Source organism: Oreochromis aureus, linkage group 6 (assembly GCF_013358895.1).
Source record: "Oreochromis aureus strain Israel breed Guangdong linkage group 6, ZZ_aureus, whole genome shotgun sequence".
Taxonomy (NCBI): Eukaryota; Metazoa; Chordata; class Actinopteri; order Cichliformes; family Cichlidae; genus Oreochromis; species Oreochromis aureus.
Window position 1 is genome coordinate 39,632,941 of NC_052947.1, and position 15,714 is coordinate 39,648,654.

General features: G+C 43.0%; 1 protein-coding gene across 3 annotated transcripts in view; it reads right to left on the reverse strand.

Annotated features, from left to right (window-relative positions):
• Positions 1–15,714, reverse strand: part of LOC116320247 (ras and Rab interactor 2) — a 37,883-nt gene that overhangs the window by 5,217 nt on the left and 16,952 nt on the right. For all 3 annotated transcript variants that reach the window (XM_031739809.2, XM_031739811.2, XM_031739810.2), the window contains exons 3-10: positions 14,241–14,335; positions 13,705–13,894; positions 13,506–13,623; positions 10,182–10,254; positions 9,480–9,571; positions 4,294–5,682; positions 428–510; positions 105–330 (exon numbers count right to left, since the gene is read on the reverse strand). In XM_031739809.2, coding sequence (XP_031595669.1) covers positions 105–330; positions 428–510; positions 4,294–5,682; positions 9,480–9,571; positions 10,182–10,254; positions 13,506–13,623; positions 13,705–13,894; positions 14,241–14,335 — 2,266 coding nt within the window. The remainder of the gene's footprint in view (positions 1–104; positions 331–427; positions 511–4,293; positions 5,683–9,479; positions 9,572–10,181; positions 10,255–13,505; positions 13,624–13,704; positions 13,895–14,240; positions 14,336–15,714) is intronic.

A 15,714-nucleotide genomic window follows, 5' to 3' on the forward strand; every position in this document is an offset into this window, starting at 1 on the left:
ATGGTAGTCGCACAGGTCAGGCAGAGGAAGGAAAGGGAAAAAAATCGCAGCTGTAAACAATCAGAGGAAACTGACAAACTGGGAACAAACGGACTTTTCCATACCTGAGTTATCCTGCATGATGGTGTAGATGAGCTTACACACTCGCAGCAGCAGTGACACCTTCTTCTCGGGGGAATACATCTTCCTCATGTTCAGGAACTTCTGGCGGATTTTCTCAATTGCCACGGCGTCAGGGGGCACGGCACCATCCACCCCGAGCTCCTGGGGCTTTTTGGTCTTGGCCAGGGCCAAGTTCTCCCTCAGCTGCTGCCAAGCTCCACTGCTCACCTGCAGCGAAGAGAGACAATGCATCACTGATATCAGGGAGTCATCTTTAGCAATGCTTATCTCCTCATTTATGAAGACACTTTTCTAAGATCTTCACCTGGAAGTCATGTAAAGCCGTCTCGATGACGCTGTTCAGAGGTTTTAAGACACATTTGTGCATGGCCTTCTCCAGCACCTGGTCTGTGGAAGAGGACACACCCACACACAGACAACCGGTTAAGCACCAGACGTACTGCAATAATCATTTCTTCGAGTAATCACATAATAAAGTGTGTCACTGCGTGTTGTGCAATGACAAGTTAAATAAAACTGAAACTGTACATTTGCTGTAACTCTTAAGTACACTGCAGTTCCTGGGAACGAATGAGGTGATTTACTGGTTAACCCAAAACCATTGTCACATGTTAATGACAGTCAGCACGCTTCCACAAAGGCAGCTGAGGTCATATTCATCAACCCTGAAACTTGCACAGACTTTTCTCACATTTAACGCTGCACAGTCCTGGACACAGTCCTCACATATGGCTTAAAGTCAGGCTAAGATTAAGTTATCAGGCTTAAATTATCCACCTTAATATCAGAGAGCATCATCTTTAAAGACTTAATGCTTTTAATCTGAAGGATCAGTAATTAAACCCAGATGACATGTGAGAGATCACTGACAATCAGCTCAAAACGAGCATTCAGTCGTCAAACTTACTTTTTATTTTCTTTATTTGCCAAAATCTCTCATACCTGAATGTATTTCTTTCTTTTTATACTATTATACACAAAACTAGGATCTATTCTTGTATTTATTTTTTGGAAATATGGAAATTTGACCCAGTGCACTGTAAATGTATTTCAAGAAATCACATGGAAAATAAAATATCTATATTTTTAAAATAATTTCTACTACATGTTATTTGTATGTCAAAACGAAGACCATACAAAGACATTCACCTTGATTCAGTCAGCTCAACACTTTAGATGCTTCTATTTTCAGTTGTTTTCTTTATTAGAAAATCGAAATTGAAATTAGAGACCAAGTAGACTAACCCACCCCCACTTCATGCATGTCTGGGACTGTGGGAGGAGAAGCCACAGAGACACGGGGAAAACACAGGGATGGTTTGGCAACAGTGCAAACCACTGCGCCATCATGCTGCCAGAAGGACGTTTAAGACATAAAATGAACAGGAAGTCATTTGAGTATGAGGATGCACAATGTCTGACAGCAGAGAAGGCCCTCAGGCACATGATGCCCTTTACCATCCATCCTGTGATGAAATCATTTACGAGGATGTCAAGCTATCCCCGATATGTCTCCCTAATGCCAAGGCTCCTCTCACAAAGTTGCCTCCTAACAGGCAGCAGGAGACCAAATCATACTTAACCGTGATTTTCTCCACTAATCACAGCAGCATGATTTACTTTGATTAGTCGGCATAACAAAAAACCTCAAGCTGGTTGAATATTCCCTTTATTTGCTACAGTATAGTGTTTTTTGGCTCTTTTTTATGTGTAAGAACAGATTATGTGAACATGTGGGCTAATGGGAAACATTAGCTAACTTAAAACTAAAAAGCAGAAAAAGGTAAATCATCTGAACAAGGATCAACGCGTGCTGTTCAAAGCTGAAGCCACAAAATGAGTAAATAAACTAAACTTTAGAGTCTGACATTCAAACACTGGTTGTATCAGATAGATTAACGTTATCAGAGCCATAAACATGTAAAGAGTGACTGACCTTGAGTGTGAGCTTTAAGCATTCTGGTCATATACCAACCTGGACGTGAGTGTAAATACAATGGCTCCATCTGTACCTCTGACCCACGTACCCGGGCTTCAAACCATTTCCTCAACTATGCCCAGCATGCTGCATTTCACACAATCGTGTGCTGTTGTTCACTGACAGCGAGTATTCATGCAGCACAGGCAACCCCAGCCTCCAGGCGCTGTTTATGCCAGACTTATGCAATGATTTACGCAGAACAAAGTACAGTGCATGCACGCACAGGAATCCTGTTCTTATGAAGAATTGGTATTCTTTTTTGCTTTCATTGTCAGCCACAGAAGTACAGGATGACTGTGCTCCACCTAAGCTACCTCCCAATTATCCCGCTCACTCTGTACGAGAGTGCTGTGGGTCACCTGAGGCAAGGGCTTGGCGAGTCCTTTATTGCAAAATGCTTACAGATATAAATCTAGAGCCATTAAAAAGGAGGCCTTGGATGACTCTGTTAGATCCTCACGTGCACACAAGGACGTGAAGATCTGACCGGGAAGCGACCGTTACATTTTCTGACTTTGTGATTTGTTGTTAGGTTTAATTTCAAAAGCAATTAAATCGAAAGGCAAACAAGTACTGCTACATCTGAAGGAACACCGAAAGCGCATAATAAATATCTCATTTATTGATTTACACCCTGCCTTTCTTCGTCATTCACATTCTCTGTTTACTTATGAACTGGGGTGTGTGCTGCCAGTCTCCCTGTAAGCTAATCATTCTGCTTCTCCCGCTCACGATACTTCAAGTGTTGCACTTGCTAAAATCACTCCAAATTTTGCACTTCAAGCTTTCCTTTTCATTATAAACACAAAAGAGTGAACATTTTGTTCTGCTGCAACATAACCGCACTCCTCGGTATTTCTGTAAACATGCTCGAGAGGCTCGAAGGGTCACCTTAGCTCCACTTCTCCTTTTTTCACAGTTATGTGTGAGTGTAACATGACATCAGGCGGACTGTTGGCTCTCAGCTTGGACTTTTTATTCTAACAGCAGACAAACATGGGTGTAATCTGAGCCACTTTATGCTCACTGATGTTTCAGTTCCGGTGCTCATAAATGTTCCAGCAGGCTGTATGTGGCTCAGACGTCCTGAGCTGGGTTACAGCAAGTATTATGGGTGTTAGACTTGGACAAAACTCACAACACGCCTCATTTGGCTCATATAAGGTGGATGTGGTGCTAAGTTTAGGCAGCCAGACTCATCCTGATGCAACGGCGTCACTCAAGGCCAAATGTGGCTCACAGGAAACTGAAGATGTGGGCCACATTTGGGCCAATGACTAGTTAAAGCCTATTGTCACACTCCAGTTTGTAGATTTCCCTTTTGCAAACTATTGGATCGAAGTGTGCCTGCTGTATTAAACATGTTTACATTAGTTCTCCTCTCCAAAGGGAACCTTTGTGAGCGCGAGATTGTTTATGTGCGGTCTGTTAGGACAATCAGAAAGGATCATTTCTCTGTCCCTGAACAAGGCTTTGCTGTTATTGTTTACAATGAACAAGGGGATGTGAGATGTGTGCAAAGACATGCTCACATATTCATGCAAAGCTAGTGCACAATAATCTGATCAGAATGAAGCGTCCCTTTCAGAGAGTTTTCCATATGTGCAAACTATTTTTTCATAAGTTCTGACATCATTGAGAAAGCAACACTTTTAAAAATATATCCAGCAGGACCTGATGGATCCTAACAGGAGCAGCAGTATTATGAATGAAATGAAGGCATACGAGGGTACCTTCTGACACAATTCTGTAGCCTAGAGTCCTGATATTTAATAAGACCCCCACTAAGTTAAATATATACTTGAAAGCAACACTTGCCCTTCAAAGTCAAACTCAACTACAGTGTGAGATTATGCCGACAAACACAGGCCAGGAATATCTCACTAGGGCACAGCACGCTGGCATGTCTGTAATTCAACACTGCTAATGAGGCACACTAATATGGAAAGTTCGACGACACAATGCAAGGCTTCAGCACTGTCGATGAATTTAGTGATTTTGAAACCCTCTGAATCACTAATGGCCCAATATATCTGGAATGTGAACATGTAGAGATCTGAAAGCTGTCAGATATATGACAAAAACATCACACATGCCCACGCATGCACCCACAGAAAGATGTTTTACAAAGTCAGGACAAGCAGCCCATACTGCAAATCTCCAACTCACATTTCACTTTAAACACTTACCAATCTGGTCCTCAGGTATGAGGGACTCAATAGGAGGGTCGAGCTCAGAGCTCTGGCGCAGGTAAGCCTTCATCTGTGTCATAAACTGCCTGAGAGTCTGCAGAAAATCCATCCCTGATGTGTGACAGCTTCGATTCTCCTGAACGAAGCCGATGTAGTCCTGAACCAGGGAGCCAAAGTACGAGCTTTTGTCCCTGGACAGCTCAGCGATCCTTTTCACCGTCCGCCTCTCCGGGGTCATGAGCGAGCTGAGCATGCCGCTGACCTTACTGAAGCGCCCCTTCAAGGCCCTGGGAAGGATGAAGGAACTACCGCTTATGCTCACGCCGACCCTTCGGCTCCGGGCTCTGAAGGATGGACGGAGGCGCATTTCTAAGTCTGTCTCCATACCAACTCCGTAGTCCTCCTCCTCTTCTTCCCCATCGTCATCGTCCTCACTGCTGTCTTCCACTGGGTCTTGGTGATTTAGGTGTAATGATGGGGTAGGGGTCAGCCCCAGGGAGAATCCAGGAGACTGGGAGTATTCCAGTGAGTCGGAGGAAGAAGTAGACATGCTCATGTCGCTGAGTCGCTGGTTTCCCCTCTCATTTGGACCGGACGGACTCTCAGTGTTGTTCTCCAGATCCGCAGGGGTGGCAGATGGAGGCTGGCAGGATGGCAGTTTGGCACGAGACAGGGCCTTGGCGATGGTCTCATCATCCAGGGCAATGTGGCAGCGGTGAGATTCCAAATCCGGCTTCTTTGGCCTCGGAGGCGGTGGGTTTGAAGGTACGGGGATTGGTGAGCTGGCACTTTTGGACGATCCGCTGTGCTTGGTGCCCATCGAAGGTCGAGCGGGTGCTGGGCGCTTATTTGAGGATTGGTGCTGCCTTGTAATTACAGCCTCTGGCATGCTCTTTGGTCTGGTGGTAGCTGCTGGAGGTCCAGGTGGAGGTGGGGCAGGACGCCGGCGTGGCATCGAGCGCGGCGGCGGGGGGCGAGGGGGCCGCGATTTGCTGTTTGGTTTGATTTTGTGCACGTGTGGCTCACTGCTTTGGCTGCCAGTTAAAGGCTTTGATTCCTCTGCATTCTCCAGGTTGGACTCAACAGCCTTTGAAGGCGGATCCTCCTCAGAGCTGCTGCGGCGGTGCGGATGGGTTTGGAGAAAGAGCGGGCTAACGAAGCACAGAGGACCGCTGGAATGTCTTCTCTCTAGGTGAAAGTTAGGTGGAGGTGCATGGGATTGTAAGGTTGCCGGTGCGCTGTCACAGTGAGCCCTGGTGTGTCTCTGCTGTGACCCCTCGACCTCGCTGTTCCTGTTGGTCCGCTGGGGGCTGAGGGTCCGGCTCAGAGGGCGACAGGGACGGGGGGAGGTGTGCCGCTGACTGCACAGGGCAGAGTCCCAGAAACCTGTAACACACAGACGTAAAGAAACCGTCAGAGGCAAACATTAACCAGCGTCTCCTAAGACGACTCAAAACTCCCACAGACAATAAATCCTCAGAGCAGCCGGTGTGTTCAAATTAAAGCAGCAGCAGGTTCTCACCACTAACTTTGTTTGTTCACTTTAAGTTTTCAAAGTTTTGTCCGTCTTTCCTGCTCGTTTGTCGTCTAGAAGCGTTCTATATTCAGCCCGTGCCTCTCTGCTCTGATTCACTGGATGCCGACACACACCCAGAGAGAGGGAGCCACACACGCTAATCACACAGTGGGAGGGCACTAAAAACTCCACATAGCGCACAGTCCCTCCACCCCTTTCTTCCTGCTCTGCATTTCCTTGTAGCTCTGAGTAGATTCAGTATCAGTCTTCTTTCTTTCTTTCTAATATCTAGTGTTAAATTTAAAGTCTGTGAATCTCATTTGAACAACTTTCTTGTTCTGTTTCTTTCATTACACTGACAGTGCATAAACATGCCATGGGAGTGGAGGAAATGTTCTCTCACTCCACTGAATCATCCCATTGTTTTCCAGCTGCTTGGCAAGACAGACCTCATTCTAACACAGCCTGCTGCGAGAACAACTACAAAATAAAGCATCTGTGGAATCCCATCATAAACACACGGCTACAGCATAAACGTTTAACCACCCTTTAACTTAAAAATGGAAACAAACTCAGGGGAAATGAAGAAGCAGCTCCAGCTTCTAGGTCAGTTTCATATGTCCTGTAATCCTTTGGTGTCTGGGGACTGAAATCTGCCTGTGGGATTCTTGCTGGTCCATGTGAGCAATGAGCACCTGACACTGTGGTGTGTGTCTGCAGAGCAACCCAACAGCAAGCAAACCAACCTGAATAAACACCACAAGTAAAACTGACTGACTGTGGGCTGAGCGCAGTTCCCCTTTATCCAAGTAAAGACGTGCACTTTACAGTGCCGAAAACAGACTTTCACTTAGCTTAAATACTACGAACGAGACATTTTTTTATACTGAGCAAAGCTCAGCAAATTAAAACCACAGGTTTTTTTTTTTTTTTTTTAGGTATAAATAAATTCATTAATTTAATGCAGACGTTTATTTACACATATAAGGTTAGTGACAATAATAACCTCATCACTTCATGCATACACGAACTAACACAATATAAGAAAAGTGAGGAACGTTCTTATTGTGAAATATCCATGCAGGAAGTCTTTAGAGTCTTTTGTCTGCACCATAGACTGTATATAAATGATGGATGAAGTGACAGTGATGTAACCCATGGTGCTGCCATGTTTTTTTAGAGCCAGTAAATACCATCTTCAGGTGAGAGGGTGTTAAATTATGAGCTACATAAACGGCCCACTTACAATGCTAATGTGCTGATGAGTGCTGTGTGACAAACTAATAAAACATGAATTTCTAACAACTACAAATTCCACTAACCAAACAAACCACAAACCAAACCCAGAAGTCCCAACTTGGTCTGCAACAATTTTTAGGTAGGTGTTAAAAAGTGAACTTTGTGTCTGTCTGCTGTTTTAATGATGATGTCAGCAATGCTAACATGCATTTTTTAGAGCGGTATCTCACTTTGCAATGAGCAGCAGTAATCTGTAGTATTTTGCCTTCTTGGAACCTTCTAAATGAAAAGTTAATGGCTAAGCTGAGATGACCAAACTCATAGCACTGCTAAGAAAAGTCATGCCGATAGGGAGAATAAGAGGCTCAGCCCTATCCTCATGAGAGATAAACTGATTCATGGGAGACAAATGAGGCGCAAGATAAGTTTTGTGTCTTTGTTGTTTCCCTTACATGTGCGTGGCCAGAGTACACAACGGTCTGCTGTTTGTCTTTAAATAGAAGCAGTCCAATGACGAAGGGGAGTTTCCCTCAATGACACGATAATCTTGCAAATCCGGCATTAAAGAAACTGGCTAACACTTAAAGGTTGTTTCGACCACTGCGCTTCATCACAAAGTAACTCTGCACACTTCCACCCACATCCATTCATAGAAGACTGCAAAAACAATGATAGCGTTTCATCTTGGTAATGCTGCGCGTATTATGTTAGCACTCATGCTTGCAAGCCTTTTGTGTTTTTATACAGGTCTGAATGCAGCGCGATGGCATGTGTGTGCTCAGACAGCAGTTGGCCTTCTGTAGCTTTCCACTCGCCACTCCCTTCTCTCCCTCAGTCAGGGGTGAGTTATGTCGTAGGCTTCTGCTGACTCACCCGCAGTTTCACAGGGCCTGAGTTTAGAATAACTCGGAGCGAAGTGAGTAAATCTGCTGAAACCCGACCAGGATAGTCAGTGTGAGGGAAAACAAGCACGAACACTGACCTTTTTATCTTTGCTTTGTTTGCCTGCCTGCACTTTACAGATCAGTAACCAGGTAATAATACAATTTCCAGCGGATACATTGAGCAAAAACTGAAACTGGAAAGCAAATTTTAAAGATTTGGAAACCAAATGAGCAGTCTGAGTTTACCGCACTAAGATTTAAAAGCAGCCTTTGCTTAAAGCACTCCTCTAGTTTACAAGTAAAAAATAATAGCACTAAAAAAACAGTACCTATGCAGTGATTTGTACTCTGTTTGAGCACTCGGGCAATAGTTTCTTCCTGTCAGGACAAAGCTGAAGGAAACTGATTAGCCTAGCAATTGGAAAAAGGGAGAAGAAATCATAACAATTTGAATTTTTAAAAAACAATGTATCAGTTTGCCTAGCACGTTTAATATAAGGGATAGAAAATACTATATTAGCATGACCCTTAGATCCTAAAGACACTTTCAAACTGGGTGTGAAAAGTGAAGCCAATGCAGAAGAGACAAGGTAATCCTATCTAATGGGGTTGACTTGAAAAAAGTCCTCCGGTCCTTAAAAACACTACATTGCTAAAGGTTTTTACTCATCTATCCAAACACAGCTGTATGAAAATCAAGCACCGACAGAAAGGGTCGCTCTCAGGAGCTCGGTGAATTCCCGCATGGTGCTGTGATACTCTTTAAGCACTTTCTCTGAGACTTTATGGGCTCAGTCACTCATTTGAGGTCATATTGAATGAACATTAAGTCCCATTTGTAAATTTTGATCATTTTAAGTTTCAGAAAAGAAGATTATGAGAGCACCGAGCAGCTCCTTCAGCGGCAGGCTGCAGCACCCACGATATGGGGCGGCGAGATTTCGCAGGTCTTTCCTTCCTACTGCTGTCAGACTCTACAACATGATCTCTGCAGACGACCACACATGTGCAGACAGACACACACACACATCCAATACACAACAATAACTTTCACCCTGTCTCCCTTATGTGCAATAGTACCAAGTGCAATTTCCCAATATAGCAAAGTATTTTATTCTATTTTGTATAGTATGTTATTCTGTCGTATCTTATTCTAGTCTATTGGGGTTTTTTTTTTTACATTTTTTCTTAATTTTTACTGTTCTTAACTTGTACTTTTTGCCGTGACCAAAAAATTTCCCACATGCAGGACCAATAAAGGTTTATCTTATCATCCAGGTTATAGATGATTCAGATCGTCCCTCCATCAATATGTCTGCTTTCAAACACACCGTGATATAAAGGCTCATTTCGAGGCTTCATAACAGGACTTCAATAATCAGCAGCTGGTGTCACGATAGCTACATAACAACATTATTAAGATATACTAGGTAGAATTTACCATGAATTAAGTGCAGACAACTTGGAGAGAAACTTGTTAAATATCCAACATGTTCGTTTAGGATGTGAGTTTACAAAGCAGTGATAATGTTAAATGAGGCTACCTGCTCCAAGCTGAGCCACCTCCTCCAGCTCTTTCTGGGTCTTGGCTGAAGCTATGGCCTCTGGAAGTTTGAGTGTGAATGGCAGGATATCTCTAATGAGAAAAAAATAAAATAAAATGTGTTAAAGCAGAAGACAGGAGAAACATAGGAGTTGAAGTAGCCGTCGAAATAAGGCTCAGTCATGAAAGAAACGTGCACGCGTGACAGATTTATGTTTATCCATCGTCCTTGTTTGACATGAAATCCTGGAACAAAAGTGATGACGCCTCAAGTCTGGTTGGCAAAACACGACCCAAACACGGTCATACAGAGAAGTGCCTTCATAACACACCCTTGGTTTTCCACTGCGCTACATTAACGCCACTTTACTACAGCGCTACAGATTTACTACACACACCGTGCTCAAACTTTATAAAGCGAACACGCAGCTGAAGACAATATCTAAAGACAATTTTGTGTCCATTTAATTCTCTGCTTTGTTGTGTCTGGTATTTCTTTAAGCTCAACTATTTCCTGTGTCTGTCTGTGTTGCCCCAGCTGGCACGATATAAAACAAGAAGCGAAAGCCGTGAGCACTGAGAGCGGACTGCTTACTCGACATTATTCTCATCCATTAATTTTCCATGCTTGAATCATCACAAAGCAACAGCAGCTCGAGGAAAGAAAACCAAACAAAGAAACTGCGTTAGGTCGGGTATTTACCTGCTGATACAGTAAAAGGCCACGAGTCGGAACAGGTCTGCAAAGCTGATCCCAGATCCATCGAGAGAAAAGGCTGTAGGCAGATGAAATTTACAAAGATCTCATCAGATTTCACACACAGGAAGTTAATGACATGCAGTGCAAAAGTTCACCGAGGGCTTTCTCGCCTAATCAGCATTTTTTCAGGCTTGTTTATACTGATGAGATGGCACTTGTGTCAGAAGAATTAAATAAATGAGCCCAACAATTCAACTCAAAGAAAAAAAAAGTTCTCAAAGGATAAATTAAAACGACATGACTGCAACATTTCCAGACCACCTTCGTCAGTTAGTCAGGGTTTCTCCTCTTCACTGACTCCAGGTACAAACTGCACATGCCCACTTCTCCGCCACTTCTGGAAGAACAGGTCAATAACCCAGAAGTGCAACAAGTTTTACAAGTTCTCTTATCTCCTCCGGTTATTTTCCCTCTTCTGAACTGGCAGTTATAACACCAGGTCAGGGTGTCGAGTTCCCTCACTCTCCTCACGCCACATAACATATGAGGATATAAACATGCCATCTTGTGTTCTGATTGCTGAAGACAAAGAGACTCTTGCGTGAATCTGTGGTGAGAAATAATAAAATGTGTCAATAACTTTAGTGATCACTGACTGTTCTTGGCGTACGTATAAAGCTGGTGCGTTCGGTTTTTGGTGCGACGTTTTCATCATAGATGTACATAAAAATGGATTACATCACCCAGTGGTTTGTGACGTCTCTTTGTGAAACCTTCAACAGTGCAAACATCATGAGTGCAGGGCGGATGGGACACATGTATGATGTTAGCAGGCTAGTTTTGTCCATAAAAGCATACAGATCAACAGTCTTTCCTGAGTTTCAAGTTTTATTGAATACAATATGATGTTCATGCTATAAATGAAGGTCACCGAGTTCAAAGGTACACCTGCTGTGAGCACACTTCTGTTTCACAGTGAGATCTGCATCATGTCTGGCTACACAACGCTAAGGTGGCCATGGCCAAAAAGCTCGAGGCGTCAAGAATGAGACTTTAACAAAACAGCAGGTGATGTCACGATGACGACCTCAGATCATGAGTTCTGATGAGTTTGATAATTTTCCCATTTATTATTTTTTATTTCTAGTATTTAGATTTCTAGCATCTGAAATTAGACCACGAAATAACTCAACATCTACATAAACTGACACAAAATCTGGGACAGTGGATCGTTCCAGGTTTCAAGTTGAGATATCCTCAACAACTGTTGAATGGATGTCATAAACCTAAGAGTTCAAATTTCTCCTAGGTGATTGTTCTCACCTCATTTGAGACTTCTTGGCTCTCTTATATACATTTAGAGAAGTGGCTTTGAGCTTTTAGTTTCCATACAGTCACATACAAAGACAGAAGTTACTCTTGTCATTATGTGCACAGGCAGAGTTTCACAAAGAAACCTTTTCTGAAGTTGTATTTATATATATACATAATTAAAAGCTTTTAAGTTCACTTCAAACAGCGTGTACAGGGCTAGCTTGACGAGGCACGCCAACTATTGAGCAGCTGGAAGAAAAGAATCCACAGCAGGCCAAAGGCACAATCCCATCTGTGCTGTCATTTCAGCAGGGAAAATCCACAGCTGGTATGTCGTCACTTCTTGGCAGTGTTGCAGCTCAATGACTAATGCTTAGCTTACATGCAACTGATTTACTTTAATATCCCTGACGCTAATGTTACAATTAAAAAATGACTGTTTCACAGTTCAATAAAACTTCCATGAAACATAAGGAAGAACCACAACAAGCAGTGAACGGTCACAACTGCAAAGAGCTTTAGATGAAAGATCTCAGCGCAGGTATGCTGCGCAAGCAAACGGGTGACGAAAATCATGGCCTGCTGTGCGTGTTTCCTGAAGATAAGTACTATAATTGCTCCTACTTAAACAGAAGCATGCGTATGTTGTGTTTCTCACATGGGAAACCCTCAGGGCACAAGTTAAATCTAGACGAAAGGTTCATTTCAGCTGTCAGTTTGTATGTAAAACCCACATTTCCAGTATCACCAGTCAAGCCTGATAGGGCTGGCTCCCTCAGCAGTTGTAGTATGGACACTATCTAAGAGCAAAAACGGTCATATGATGAGTTTGGAGATCTAAGTTGAAGCACTGTCAGAGGAAATGTGTTAAATAGTAAAAATATAATATAAAATATTGGATTTGTTTTTAATGTAACAACATTTTGGCTTCATTAACGTCACTGGATGCTCTGCTCTATTTCCTAGTCTGCTCCCATCTCACTTCCTGACCTGCGTTCACCAAAAATCACAGGAAGTTATAGTTTTTGGTTGATTCTGTGTATCCTGTCTGGGTTTACAGCTCCTTCTGCCTGGAATCAGCTGCACAGCTCTTCTACTTCTGACTGAACTGCTGCCTGCCTTGAACTGGACACTGCAGGGAAGTTTTCTTTTAACTTCAAGTGTCTTATGTTCTCGTGCAACATTTAATGTCTTTGGCTCTTTGTTTGACCCCCCCCAATAATCAGACCCAACCAAAATCACCCCCCCCCCCTTTTCTTTACTCATTTCAGGTATTACCAGCAAAATAGTTACATGTTTGACCATCTGGGAATTTACCCAGATTTATTTATTTATTTATTTAGACAGAGATCTTCACCCCCCCAATGTTCAGCACAAAGTTATGCTGATGGCTCCTGAGTTTCCCAAGTTTGCTGTTGAAAGCCTCTTTGGGGCAACTGCTAATTTTGTCATCAAAGAATTCTCAAAAATATTTATATTCCTGATTGTTTGGGCCGTCTCTCTCTGCTGGGTGCCACTTTAGTGAGCAGTGGGTGAGCAGGTGGGGCAAGCGGCCTGGTTTCTGCGCATCTTTCTCCTCACTTTCCCGTCTGTCTTCACTGCTTCACTAAAGGCAAAAATGATGGTGTAATAATTTTTCTTGATCAGTTACATTTAAAAAGAAAACAAAACTACAATAGTACACAATGTAACATACAAATGTGGGGCAAACTGACTCAGTCATAATCTCAATTCTCGTTTTAGTGTGAGTTTATTTCTGGGCATCAATTGCAGAGGTGGACAGGAAATGGCTTATTTAAGTCTTTGACCCAGAGGACAGCGTGACTGCAGAGGCGGCTGTGGTCGAACGAGATGTGTTCAAAGGACCAAAGAAACTGAAAGACTCGTTTTAGCCGTCTGACTCATCTCTGCCATCAGAGCTTTTTGAGAAGTGCTTTAAGAGAATGCAAATAATGACTCTGACGTCTAGCAGAAAGTGCTTTTTAGTTAAAGGTAGTCAAACATGTCACTTACTGTACTGACTCTCTCTGACAGGGAAGTGGCTGATAGGAGTTCCCGATTCCTGATCCTCCTGCAGACGCACAGAGAGGACTTTTCTTTGCAGAACGACAGACTTCCTCACCAAAAACACCTGCACAGCAAAATAAAATGTTTGGAAAGACTTTCAAAGGAGACACGTTAACATCTGCATCCCAGGATGCGACCTCCTCACCCCTGGTGGCTGTTTGAGCAGTATGCGGCTGGCCTCCTCTTCGCTGACCCCCAGCAGCAGCCACGCCGGGTGGGTTTGAGTCAGCCTGTCCCACACGCTCATCCTCCTCCGCAAGGAGTCGTACCCAGAATCCCTTTCACCCACCAGCCCACCACAGTGGCGAGCCTGCAGGTACACACCGCTCTCCAGCCTGCCACAGAGAGAAGGAGTTAAACACTTTTGCCACCTGCTGGTTGTTTGTATGTTTTTTATATGTTTCACTTTAAACTGTGAATAACCAAACCAACACTCAGCAAGTCAGTTTCCTCCTAACCAAAAATTAACCTAGAATTAATAAAATAAGTCAATGCCTAGTTTTCCTCCTAGTATATAAAAAGAAAATAAACATTTTTCAGACTGTTTTCAAGTCCTCCACATCATCTAATTACAAATTTATTATAAAATCCAAATGGATAGAATAAGCACATGAAAACAGAAAGATATGTGTCATAAAGTCTGGAATAAAATATGTGATCACGTATAGAAAACAGTCTCACCCTTTTAGCTCCACAGGATCCTTGTCCACAGCATGAGAGTCCTGAACCATCTCCTTCTTCAGCTCTCCGATCTCCAACGCAAATGTGTCAATCAGCTGGGAAGAGAGAGTGAGAGGCTTTGACTCTGGAGGGAGCGTGAAAAGGAGAAGAGGAAGGACGATGCAAATGAAACATAAATTATGAAACTTAAAACTGAGCCTGAGACTGAACTAGACTGGACTGGAGAAACTGTTACTCATTTTCCGGTGTAGACCTCATTTCCTGTTGGAAGGAAACAGACACAAAGCACAGAGTGAAAAAAAAAAGAGGGAAAATTTTCCCTAATCCTCCTGCAGATAACAAACTGCTGCCCAAACTGAAAATGCTGTTTCTAATTCGGACAGGAAGTCTTCAAAGAGTCATCTGTGACAGGCAGTGTTGTTTTCAGGTCGGCAGAGATAAGGCTTATCATCACTGTCATTCAAATCTAGGTCTGTGCTGCATTTAGTTTGGAATATTTTAGGATTCGAGCAGTGATGACATGGATCATACGGAGTCTGTTTTACAATCCTGGAAAAAAAAGAACAAAGAAAACAAAAACCTGCTCTGTTTATGAAATGATTGGAGACATGTAGATTTTGTTGTCCCCGACCGTAATCCCCCAAAAATTAAAGCAGCCATGGTAACATGTACAGGCAGTTAATTTGAAGCTCCAGTCTAAATGAATGGGCTTGAATGAGAGGGCCATAACATTAACAACAAGAAAAAAAAACTCTAAGTTTGCAACTGTGACTTCTCCTCGCTTTCATTTAGTTATACTTCCACTACAGTTATTACAGTTACATCACTTTGATGCTATTCTCCTGCAGATTTGGGTGTTAGGAGGTGGTATGCTGCCATGTTTTGTAACGTGTAATTGCCATGTAATCAAATTGCTTAAAGTCCGGATTTTGTTGCTTTGTAAATGTAAAGTGTTCAATTTAATGGAATAAGGTCAAATGAAAGTGACTAAACAAACCTCTCATTTTAAATATTTCACTTGTATTTTACTTCTAATGTTACGAGGGTCAAGAGTCATTTTTTGGGGTGTGTGTGGGTTTCTGTGACGTGTTGTCTTAAGTCTGTTTCTGTTCCTTTCTTTAAACTCCTGAAATGAAACCGCGAGAGTTTTTGACAGACAACCGGATTCTCTGTATCGGACTTCCTGCTTTCCTCAAAAAACAAACAAAAACAAAAAAACGTGGACCCAGCGCAGACTGGAAACTTGCTTCTATGACACCTTTGAAAAAGGTGAGTGGAATCGCAGACATGACCTCGAGTGGGCACAGTGAGCTCTGGTGACCAGCACAGGGCGACTCCTGTAGTTGTTCAAAAGACAAAACGACCCCCGAGTCTGTTGAACGGCGCCCTCAGTGAACACCTCCTGGTGAGCTTGAACTGTTTGTTGATGGTCTGTACAGGTGAGCAGTGTCTGATCAGCCCTTTTTCATGACAT